Here is a 12277-nt window from a genome sequence, read left to right as displayed (position 1 = left end):
TAGGAAGAGCTCAGGTATCTTGAGGCCTTGACCGTGGCCTTGGAGCTGAGGCCACTGTTGTCCAAGCCCCACCGCACATTTTCTGCCAGCATGCGACACCTTTAATCTCTTTCTCTAGGTTGGCCAGGGTCCAGAGCCATCTAATGCATCTGTCATCGTGGCCTGGTCCCTCCCGGAGCCACTGGAGGTCCAGTCCGTCGGCCTCTCCACTGGCTGGGGCTCCATGGGCGAGTTCCGCGTCTGGAGGAAGCCGGGGGTGGATGAGAGCTATGGCGAGGCCTTCACCCTGGGCGTCCCGCACGGCGCCATCCCCGGGTCTGAGCGGGCGGCTGCCTCCATCGTAGGTACGAATGTCAGCCCCGTGGCCAGGCTTGGGAAGAGGAAGAAGAAGGCCGGAGCCGTGACCCGCTCCAGGCTCATGGCTTCTCCTGGGGCCCGAGCGGCTTCTGGTGCCTTCTCCGTGTCCAGCCGTGTGCTGGTTGGTGGCTGTGACTGGATTCGAGGCTGTGGGAGTTTATGATTTCTGAGGCATACGAGCAAATTTGGGGTGACCATCGGGGTGAGTGAACCTCATGGAGGGATGTGGTGAGGAAAGAAGAGGATGTGAGGGCCGAGACCCACGTACCAGTGCCTTCATCTTAAGTAAGATGGAAGGGCACAGAGGAAGCTGGGAAACCAGAGGAGGTGATGAGACTGTAACTGACTGCAGGATGAGGCTGCAGGAGCAACAGCAGCCTCCGTGGGGGCATGAGAAGGCTGAGGAAGGAAGGAAGGTGTGTTCAGAAGAGAGAGTAATCCTGGGTAGAGGAGGACTGTTGGCAGAGTTGGGGCAGGGAAGGCAAGGAGAGGAAGGCAGAAGAGCAAAGGACGACAGAAGAGTAGAAATTACAAAAGAGAGAAAGAGAGCACCCGTGGCTCACGCCTATAATGCCAGCTACTTGGAGGATGAGATCAGGAGGATCATGGTTCGAGGCCAGCCTAGGCAAATAGTTCATGAGACCCCCATCTCCAAAGGAACCAGAAAAATGGACTGGAGGTGTGGCTTAAGCAGTAGAGCTCCTGCTTTGTGAGCACAAAGCCCTGAGTTCAAACCCCAGTCCTACAAAAAAAGAAAAAGAAAAACAAAACCACATTCTGTACTTAGAACGGAACCAGAGTGACTAGGTCAGCATATAGACTTTTTGTGGATGCAGCTAAAGACCCAACCCTTCTTCTCCCCCGGGCCAGGAGACGTCATGGGGCCGACTCTGAGCCACCTCAACAGCTTCCTGCGGCTGCCCTTTGGCTGCAGGGAGCAAAACATGATTCACTTTGCGCCCAATGTCTTCGTCTTCAAGTACCTACAGAAGACGCGGCAGCTGAGCCCCGAGCTGGCGAGGGAAACCGAGGACTTCCTGCCTCAAGGTATGGGAGGGCACCCTGGGGCGGGGGAAGGAGGGAGCCAGCCTCAGCTTCCAGTAGGGAGGACCTGATGGGGGTGGCCCCAATCTTGTCACTGCCTGCAGGAACCTGGCTTAGGACCTCTGAATGCTAGCACACAGCCAGAGGGGGAATCCGCCTATTTTTTGTTGTTTTTGATGGGACTGGGGTTTGAACTCAGGACTTTGCACTTGCAAAGTAGGCACCCAGGCCTCCAGTCCATTTTACTTTGGTTATTTTTTTCCAGGCCGGGGAGGTCTTCCAGACTATTTTCGTGGGCTGGCCTCAAACTGTGATTCCCCTTGTTCTCAGCCTCCCGCATAGCTAGGATTATAGGTGTGAGCAACCATGCCCAGCTAGCGTTCTTGTTGTCAGCTCTAAGGTGGCCCTCTGCGTACCGTGCGTACTGGTAAGCACTGGCACCCTTGCTGCCTTGAACACATGTCCTGCAGCCACATGGCCGCACGCCCTGAGCTGGACGCGGGGAGCCACTGCCGTGTGCAAGGACCATGCACGGGTTTTCCAGGTCAGGACTTTGAGCAGGTGCTGGTTGTGCGCTCGGTGAAAATTTCCACAGTTGAGGGGGGAAATTGTGTCTCAGTTCACTATCATTTTCATACACATTTATAAATCACGGGGTACAAAACACAGACATGTGAGTTTCTAGTTTTAAAAAAGTGAGACAGCAGGGCTGGAGGTGTGGCTCAAGCAGTAGAGCGTCTGCCTTGCAAGCTCAGAGCTCTGAGTTCGAGTCCCCGGTACTGTGTAGCCAGGTGCTGGTGGCTCACGCCTGTAATCCCAGCTACTCGAGAGACAGAGATCAGGAGGATCACAGTTTGAGGCCAGCTTGGGCAAATAGTTTGCAAGACCCCATCTCCAAAATGACCAGAGCAAATGGACTGGAGATGTTGCTCAAGAGGTAGAGCGCCTGCTTTGCAAGCGTGAAGCCCTGAGTTCAAACCCCAGCCCCACCAAAAAATATATATATATATAAAAAATAAAGTTGGCAGTGAACACCTTCAGAAATAAGTGACACAGCCCTGGCATCTTCCGCCACCATGAGTCATGTCCTCAGGATAGGGGACAGCTCTGTCCGTAGAGGGCAGGGACACTGGCTGTCTCCTGTCTGCGCTGCACCTGGTGGCCCCTAGGGAGGGACTGGGGAAGCTGCCCGTGGACCGAACGCCTCCTGGAGGCCGACCGTGGGCCCAGGAATGCCAAGTGCACTCGGGGGGTCCAGGCTGTGGGGGGCACTTGTGTGCACACTGGCCACGTAGGTGGACCGATCCAGGTCAGGACTTCACCGGGACAGACAGACACTGTGTCCTCCAGACAACTGTGACCCAATGAACCCCAAATCAACCCCTTGTCCTCTACCCAGATGCTCCTGGGAGGGCCCCGGGGCCACCAAACATAGGGCCACAACCTGGGTGGCTTCAAAGAGTAGCAGTGTGTCCCTCACAGCCCAGATGGCCGGCGTCCAGAGGTGTGGACAGGGCTGCTTCCTCCTGTCCCAGGCGCTCCTGGTGGCTCCACACGTCCCTTGGTTTGTGATTTGTCACTCTGTTCTCTGCCTCCATTGTCGATGGCCATTTCCCCTGTTTCTGGTTCCTTTTTTTCCACTTAGGAGGACACTTGTCATTGTCCCAAATTCCATAGTGGTCTTTGGAGACTGTCCTCACCTCTGCAAAGATCCTGATTCTCCATTAAGGGCCATTTTGGCAATCTGAATGGACGTGAATTTGAAGGGACACTGTCCATCAATGCAGAGCCCTCCTTCCTCTTGAACCATCTCTGCGAAGAAGCTCTGTCCTTCTAGTCACTCAAGTGGCCAGCATCAGTGTCTTCCTCCTCAGCTTTCCAAAATCCACCCACCGCATAGCTCCCTCCGGCCCCTCTCCCACCAGCACCTCCATGGCTCCCAGCTGCCCACACAGCCGAGTCCACCTCCCAGCCCAGCCAGCTTCCCTCCCTTGTTCCCCTTCCTGACCACTCCAGCCCTTTCTGTCCTCTGTGCCCCTGAAGTGTGGCTCCAGCCAGTGGAGTGGTCCCCAGCCCTGGGGACAGAGGATGCTGCCTCAAGATGGCAAGTTATATCCCCGCCTCAGCACACTGGTGGTCACCAGGGACTGTGCCAGGAAATAAGACATAAATTAAGTGAAGCTTTCAGCCGTCCAGATGTGGTAGGGGGACCAGATGTGGTGGGGGTTTCACGGACCGTTGTGTGGTGTGGGGCAGTTTCAAGGACCCCAGGTATGGTGTGACATCTTTGGGAGGCTGGCCTGGCACACGCCATACAGCAGAACTCCTCTGCCCGCCCCGCAGGCTACCAGCGACAGCTGACCTACAGGCACCAGGACGGTTCCTGCAGTGCGTTTGGGGAGCGGGATGCATCCGGGAGCATGTGGTGAGTCCCCAACTCCCTGGAAGGGCTATGCAGTGGTCCCACAGCCACCCTGGTCTCCCCTGCAGCACAGCGCAGCCAGGAGACACAATGGGTGACAGAGGACATGGCCAGGATATAGATAGCTGTGGACCCACCTCTGGGGGTCCTTGAGGGACAGATGGGGGCCAAGGGGAGGACAAGCAGGTGACTGCTACTCTTTCTGCTATTGGTGTTACCATGGGGACCACAGCTGAGCTGCGACTTCCTGGCCCCTGAGGCCCAGATGGAGGTGACCTGGAGCAGGAAGAGATGGCAGGGAGAACAGGACAGGGCCACACACCAGCTGGAGGCTGCAGTGAGGGGTGTGCTGCAGGGGTCTGGAAATGGGGGTCCTGTTTCCCTGGTAAGGGGCTCTCCCTGGCTGTTGGGGGTGGGGCAACCCATGCGGGGGGTGACCAGTAGGGGGCAGGGCACAACTGAGTCTTGTGCCCTGGGATCCTGGGGCCACACAATTCTTGGCTCCCCTGAGCCCATGGGTCACCCTAACTCCTATGCCCGACCCCAGGACATATGACCCCGCATCCTTCATCCAACAGTGTCCACTGCCCAGCCGTGGTGCTGGTGGCAGGGAGAGCAGGGAGGTGCCTGACTGGCCCCACCCTGCAGTGAACCCCGACTTGGTGACCTGTCCAGTGCCCCAAGATCTGGCCATGCTGACACCCGTCCCATTCATGCCTAGAGGCAGAGCTCCCTGCCCTCGCCTGGCAGGGCTGCGCAGCAGCTGGGTGAGCCCCGTGGTCCCCCAGGGACCTCAGCTGGCCAGGACCGAAGCTGTGTGCCCTCCCCTGGGTACGTCCCCTGTGTGTCCTCCAAACACACAGCGTGAAAACAAAACCAAATTCCAGGGCTGGGATGCAGCTCAGTGGTAGCGTGCTGCCTAGCACGCACAGGGCCCTGGGTTCAGCTCCCAGCACCAAAACCACAAAAACAAAAAGTCATCCAGTTCCTTGTGTACATAGAAGCGTGATACCCAGGCGCGTTTGTCTCCCCTCTTGCTGTCCTGTTGGCTTCTGAGCACGGAGACCCTAGGACAAGGGTCCAGTAAGCCCAGGGTGAGGGAAAACCTGGGCTCTGCCTCTTGTAAGCTGTGTCATGCTCAACCTCTCTGAGCCTGTTTGCTGACCACACGTCCCTCTGACACCCAGATCCAGGAGGCAATGGAGCAAGATCTGGCCGTGCCCAGTGAGTGCTGGGGACAGTGCAAGGAGCAACCCTCAGAGGCTCCCCTAAATACTTGTCTGAGGTCCCAAATCCACCCTGGAAGCCTTGCAACTCAAGACCTGTGGAGTCGATGCACATTCATTCATTTCTTTGTTCAATGATGACTGCTGACTGTTTTAGTCTGTTTCGTGTTGCTACGACAAAATACCTGGGGCTGAGTGCTTTATAAAGAAGAGATTGGCTTAGCTCACAGCACTGGAGGTCCAAGAGCAGAGTGCCAACATCGGCCTCTGGCAAGGACCTCCTGCTAAATTATAATATGGCAAATTGCTTCATAGGGCGAGAGAGAGAGAGAGAGGTTGAGAATGAGAATGACATCACAAGGTAATAGAGGAAGCATGAATGCTGGGGGCATAGCTCAAGTGGTTGTGTGCTTGTCTAGCAAGAGAGAGAGCCCAGACAGCTGAACTCACTTTACAACAAGCTGCTGTTAGAGTAACCAACCCAATCCTTTGAGATGTAACCCACCCCTGAGAGATCAGCATTAATCCCTTCCCTGAGTGGCATCTTCAGTGATCTAACCACCTCACACTAGGCTCTGCCTCTTAAAGGTTCTGCCATCCCTCATCATGGCCACCCTGAGGACCACACTCCCAGCACATAAACCTCCGTAGGACACACCACATCTAAACCACAGCAAGTACTGCACATCAGGCTCAAGTCTCAGTCTTGGAGGGCACCGTCCCTGCCTCCAGGTGCCCGGTGAAGGAGGAGTGAGGGCGGCCCCTACGAGAGGTAACAGTTAGCTCCTGCTGCGTAACAAGTCACCCCCAAATGTAGCCACTTAAAATGACAAGCGTTTATAATCTCTCTGTTCCCGTGGGTCAGGAATTCAGACACAGCGTCGGGGGATGTTTGGGGCTGAGGATCTTTCTGGGGCTTCAGTCAAGTCATTGGTATCTGAAGGCTCAGCCAGGGCTGGAAGGTTCCTTCACTTCCGGGTTGGTGGCCTGCATGGCTGTCAGCAGGAGGCCTTGGTTTCTGCTATGTGGACTTTTCCATGGAGCTACTTGAGTGTCCTCCCAACATGGCAGCCAGCTTCCTGTCAGAGTGAGCCACCATGCAAGAAAAGGAAGTGCCACAAGACCTTTTGGATGTCCCTTCTGTAATTTAGAAGTAAGTCCAGCTCAGGTGCAAAAGCAAGGAAGTTAGGCTCCACTTTTGGAAAGGAGGAACAATATGGCATTTGTGGACATATTTTAAAATGAATAAAACAGGGTAAGGGACAGCGAGGGTTGGGGTTGGGGGCCAGTCAAGTAGAGCCACATGCAAATCCAAGGAAGCAAGAGTCCCAGGCAGAGGGAGCCAGCAGTGCAAAGGCCCTGGGCGTCATGAGTGGCCCACAGAGGGGAGGTTGCTGCGGCTGGAGTTGTGCAGGCCAGAAGGAGAGTGACCTGACAGAAGGGAGGAGAGGACACAGGGCCAGATTGAGCAAGGTGAGGAATTTGGAGTGGGTTCTGGGCAGAATAGGACGTCCATGAAAGGACAGAAAGAGCATTCGGTGTCACATGTCTCACAGTGAGTTGTGTGTGTTTAACTGATACTTTTATTTTTAGATAAGTTTATGTTTACAAAAAATTAAGCTTCTTTCTTGCCCCCCACTCTCTTCTTCCATGGTATGGGTGGGCCACTGTGTGAGTCAGCTTTCGGTTACTGTCACAAAATACCTGAGATCACCAGCTTAAAAAGACAAAAGGTCTTTTAGGATCACAGTTTTGCAGTCCATAGTCAGTTGGCCTCCTTGCATTTGGGGCTGCGGGGAGGCACCACATCATGGCGGGAGCACATGGCACAGGAAGCAAAAAAGAAGAGGTAGAGTCCTGGTGTCCTCTTCAAGGCCACGCGCCCAGTCACCTAACTTCCTCTCCCTAGGCCCCGCCTCTTCAAGGCTCCACCACCTGTCAGTAGCGCCACAGACTGGAGACTTAGCCTTTAACACGAGACTGTTCAGATTCAAACCACAGCAACCACAATGTTTGTTCATATTTGTATTTTAAAAATAGAAAAGTAGGGGGGAAACAAATTGTAAAAAATAGAAAAAATAAGGTGAACAGGATGGTAGTCCCGTCATTCTTTGTGAACATGTGGCCAGGTGCCGTATTTGCTGGATTTCCTGCCAGACACAGAATGTGAGTTTCCCTGGGATGCTGCACACATGACAGGTGGCACAGCAGGGGCTGGCCCGGGAGATGGGAGCCATAGATGGTTGTGCAGTATTTGGAGGGAGTGTGGCCAGGATGAACTAACCCCCATAAACAGAGCCTATGGCAACTTTGATGCTGCCTTTGGGTGACTTCCTCTGCCAACAGTTTTATTTCTGGTCCCTCTTGGCTCCCTGGTTTCTGTCCAGTGATTCTCTCTCTCCCTTGGTCACTCATTCATCCCATGACACCCCTGCCAGCTGGATGGGGAGGATGTGGGGAGAAGGGACAGGCAGCAGGACAAAGGTAGGGTGGTGGTGAGGGCAGTGGAGAGCTGCAGGGGTCCAGAGTGGACACTCCACCCTGCAGCGGGGTGTCAGGAGGCCTCCTTTGGGGAGAGAAGCCTGTGCCAAGCATTGAAGGCAAATGGGTGATGCATCAAAGGTCCCAGTGGGACAGAAAGTAACTGGAGTTCGTGAGTCCATGGGATGTTTTCAGCTGCAAGCAACTGAAAATCATTTGTTAGGATCAGTTCACAGGGCTGGGGAGGTGCCATGGACCCCCCTGGATTCCCTCAGCACAGCAGATATTTCCTTCATGGTGGCGAAATAGCTGCAGCTGCTCCACACATCACCTCGCATGCACATTCCAATGCATTTCCATGTCTGAGAATTTGGCAGGTTGTGGGACTGGGCTAGTTCACAGAAAATCCAGGGGCAGACCTGGGTGCTCCGGGACAGAGAGGGCTGAGTTCCATCCCCAGGTCCCTCTGGGTGCGGGCACTGTGCCCTCGTCACTTGTGAGTGCTCACGATGACTTTGTGCAGGTGGACTGGAGACCCTCCCATCTCACACATGAGGAAAGAGTCTGCAGATAGTGCAGGGGCTTGGCTGCGGTCTCCCATCCCGCACGTGGAGGGGGCAGCCCTCTCCCCAACACACACCTCTCCTCTTCTTTCAGGCTCACAGCCTTTGTCCTGAAGTCCCTCTCCCAGGCTCGAAGCTTCATCTTCATCGACCCGAAGGAGCTGGTGGCTGCCAAGGGTTGGATCATCCAGCAGCAATGGGCAGATGGCTCCTTCCCGGCAGTGGGAGGATCCTGAACAAGGACATCCAGGTGGGTGGCCTCTCAGGTCACCTCCAGAAGTCTCAGCCCTGCCTGGCTCCTGCTCCTGCTCCTTGGAGCAGGGGGAGGAGGGGAGGAGCTAGTGTTGAGTGAGGGGCGGGGCTGTGAGGGTGGGCGGGGCCAACATTGGGTGTTGGGTGGGGCCATAGGGGGATGGAGCAGGGCCTGGGCAGTGGGACTGAGATGCCATGAGAGGGAGGGGCGAGAGCTGAGGGAAGGGCGGGGCTTAGGCTGGAAGGGGAGCAGAGCAAGGGGAGAAGGCAGGGCCAGTGATGGGCGGAGCCTGGGCAGCTTGACCAGAGATGCCCTGCGGGGGAGAGGCCAGAGCTGGGGAAGGGCGGGAGCTACAGCTGGAGGCGGGGCCAGTGATGTGCAGTGGGCGTGGTCATTGTGAGGGTGGGGCCTGGGGAGGTGGAGCCTGCGAAAGGTAGTGGGTGGGGCCATGGTGGGGGCGTGGCTTGGAGGGAGGTGGGCTGTCTTTGACCCAGGGTGAGGCCAGTGAGCCCTCTTGCAGGGTGGGATCCATGGCACAATTTCGCTGACGGCTTACGTGGTGACTGCTCTCCTGGAGACTGGCATGGTGTCAGAGGTGAGCACAGCGGGGGAGATCCAGGGCCTGAGGTGGGACTGGAGGGGCAAAAGGGAGGCTCCCTCCCTTATGGCAGGATTTTTTTCTTCCTGGCCACCCTCCTGGTCACGAATGAGGCTGTTTCATCTTTACCACTGGATGTCCACCTACCTTCTCATAAACTGAACAGAGGAGAGATGGAGTCTCCTGGCAGCCATGGGGACAGAATGGGGAGCAATTAGTCATGGGTGGGGGAAATATTAGCTTTCCATCACTATAATGAAATGCCTGAGGTGGTGTTCTCATAAAGAGGAAAGGTCTGTTGTGGCTGAACGTTTTGGAGGCTCCAGTCCATGACTGCTTTCCTCTGTGGCTTTGGGCCTGTGAAGAGGGTGAAACCTCATGGCAGGAAGCAAAGGGGAAGGGGAAGAGGCCCCTGTTCCCATAACCCCTTTGAGGGCACACCCCTGATGTATGAAAAAGCTGAGACCTAAGTAATGGGAAGGAGGCAGGGCTGGAGGAATATGAGGGGAAATGTTTCCAGTGGAAGGAATGCACGTGCAAAGGCCCTGAGGCAGGCCACACAGCACACTTCAGGAAGAGAAAGGCAGCTATGGAGGCTGGAAAGGAGTTGTGAGAGGGTGCACAGGAGGAGAGGAGGTGAGACAACAAGGCAGTTACAGCGGGCTGTGTGTGGGGCTCAGAGAAGCTGCAATTTAATCTAAATGTAGGCAGGAATTGTGCTGAGTGAGAGGAGCTTTTGCTCACCCCATGCATGGTGGGCTCGTCTGTCCCACCCTGCTTGAGTTTCTCAGTCTTCCTCCGAGGAGTCAGTGGGATCAGCTGCCTCTGTCCCTTTCCAGAGACACAGTTCTATCCTGTCTGTTGATTGCTGACAGCATGCCAGTGCCATGCCACACACCTGGACACCTGTTGTCTCTCAGTATTTGTGGTAGACTGGTTCCAGGATCAAATATCAAAATTGAACTCAGAGCCTTGCACTTGCTACGCTTTAAAAAAAATTTTTTCTTTTTTTTTTTTTTTTAAAGTCTTGCTAACTTTGCCTGGGCTGGCCTCAAACTCCTCATGATCCTCATGAGTAGCTGAGATTGCAGGCAGGCATGAGACACTATGCCTGGCCATCATTTCTTAAAGTTGAGCTACCTTGTGTTTCTTTCAGTACTGGAGATCAAACCCTGGGTCTTGCACTTGCTAGGCAAGCCCCCTACCACTGAGCTCCACCCCCAGCCCTGGGCTTTGGATATTTCATTTTCTCCACCTCCCTCCCAGCCTCCAAAGACACCTACCTCATTTCCCCCAAAGAGTCTTTTTTGTTTTTTGTTTATTTGTTTTGAGATCTCACTATGCTGCCCAGGCTGGTCTTGAACTCCTGGCCTCAGCCTCCCGAGTAGCTGGGACTACAGGCATGTGTCACCATGCCTCCCACTTCCCCCAGGAATCTTTGTCTGCTTTCCTTAGGTTCCTCCAATCTATTTTTCCCATAAGCTGAGGGACAGTGTGGATTTCTCAGCTTGGCATGGTCCTCACAGCATTCATGACACCCTTACTGGCCCATGTGACTTGGGGCCAAGCCTGTGTCACTACCCCTGCTCTATAAAGATGGAACCCTCTGGGAAGCATTCTTTCCGTGATCATAGCAGTTCTTAAGGTGATGTTATGTTAACTCTGCAGTTCTACAGTGACCATCAGGACATCTCTGCTCATTTGTTAAATCTGTTCAACACCCACTTACTCATTTCCCCCTCTTGATTGTTGTTGGACAGGCTCTCTGAACCAAGCACATCATTAGATGACAACCCTATCCCTGTCTGATGGCAGGTTGCATTCTAGGGCATATGACCAGAATCACTAGCCGCACTTCATTTGGAAAAAGGGACATTGAATTACAAGAAAGGCAATGGACTGAAGGCAGTGGGGAGCCATAGAGGGTTACAGAGTGAGGGGCTGTGAGCCCTCTCAGATTTTCCCCAGGCATTCACTGTCAGTGGTGGGTGGGATGGGGGCAAAGCAGTTTCCCAGGGCTCCCCTTTTTACCCCACCTTGCAGGAGGGCAGGGCTGCCATTACCAAAGCAAGGCACTTCCTGGAGTCCAATGGGCCACTGGCCACAGACCCCTACAGCTGTGCCCTGACTGCATACACACTGGCCCTGCTCCACAGCCCAGCTGCCCCCGCTGGACTGCACAGGCTCCACAGCCTCGCCATCACTCAGAGTAGGTGTCCCTGCCCCCCAGCCCCAGCTCTGTTTCTCCCCAGTCCCCAGCAGCTGCCTCAGGCCCCAGGTTCCGTCTGTTTCTTTGCCTACGATGTCACCTCAGACTTTATTCCCCATTCAGAGTAAAAGGAAGTAGAGAGCAAAATTCCACACACATGCACCTAAACCACAGCATCTCATCAGGACCAAGCGCCCGGCTCAGGGGTGACAGCGGGAGGTTGGGGACACAGCTGGCTTCTCCCCAGGTTTGAGGGTCCAGCCAGGAGGAAGGCCATTGACCACTGACATCTGCCAGCGTCACAGGAAAGACTGGGTTGCCAGTGTGTGCAGATATAAGATGGGAGCCTGAGACACTTCTGTCCCCACTGTCTGTCCCCTGGCACCTTCCTCCCACTGGGATTCAGTCTCTACATATCTCTTCTTGACGCTGGATGCATAGATGCTTCAGTGGGATGCCAGGCTAGCATGGGGAGTGTGACTGCAGCCCCTGACGCATCTTGTCCTTGCAGATGGGGTCACCCACTGGAGCCTGACAGGTTCCCGGGGCGTGGACAAGGATGCCTTCCCGAACTTCAGCAATGGGGTCTCTCAGTCAGGTACTGGTTGCCCCCTGGTGGCTGCCTTCATAGCACTGAGTCCTGGGTGACAACATTGAAGGTCCCCAGCTGACCTCTTCCTTTGTGGTAATCTCAGCTGAAGTAGAAATGACAGCGTACGCCCTGCTGACCTACACACTCCTGGGTGATGTGGCCGCTGCCCTGCCTGTGGTGAAGTGGCTGTCCCAGCATTGGAACACCCTCGGGGGCTTCTTCTTTACCCAGGTGAGCAGGCCGGGGATAGAGGGAGGGAATCAGGTCCAGCCGGTCAGTCATCCTGGTCCTTTTTTATCTGCAGTCTGTGAGGGCACAGAGCCCGAGAGAGAGAGAGAGAGAGAGAGAGAGAGAGAGAGAGAGAGAGAAAGAGGGAGGGGGGTCAAGAGACAGGTACTCCTGGACCAGACCTTACACAGGAGCACAGCCCCTACCTCCATCCCAGACCTTACACAGGAGCCCAGCCCCTACCTCCATCCCAGACCTTACACAGGAGCCCAGCCCCTACCTCCATTGAGACATCTTCTAGATG

General features: G+C 55.1%; 1 protein-coding gene across 1 annotated transcript in view; it reads left to right on the top strand.

Annotated features, from left to right (window-relative positions):
* The window catches only part of Cpamd8 (C3 and PZP like alpha-2-macroglobulin domain containing 8), a 59082-nt gene that overhangs the window by 39375 nt on the left and 7430 nt on the right, over positions 1-12277 (top strand). The window contains 9 exon segments of the mRNA XM_074053755.1: positions 119-344; positions 1228-1404; positions 3745-3826; positions 8188-8312; positions 8315-8343; positions 8867-8941; positions 10988-11153; positions 11665-11751; positions 11849-11976. Of these exon segments, the coding sequence (XP_073909856.1) occupies positions 119-344; positions 1228-1404; positions 3745-3826; positions 8188-8312; positions 8315-8343; positions 8867-8941; positions 10988-11153; positions 11665-11751; positions 11849-11976 (1095 nt within the window).

This window comes from Castor canadensis, chromosome 14 (genome assembly GCF_047511655.1).
Source record: "Castor canadensis chromosome 14, mCasCan1.hap1v2, whole genome shotgun sequence".
Classification (NCBI taxonomy): Eukaryota; Metazoa; Chordata; class Mammalia; order Rodentia; family Castoridae; genus Castor; species Castor canadensis.
This window is presented reverse-complemented; position numbering and strand designations above follow the sequence as displayed.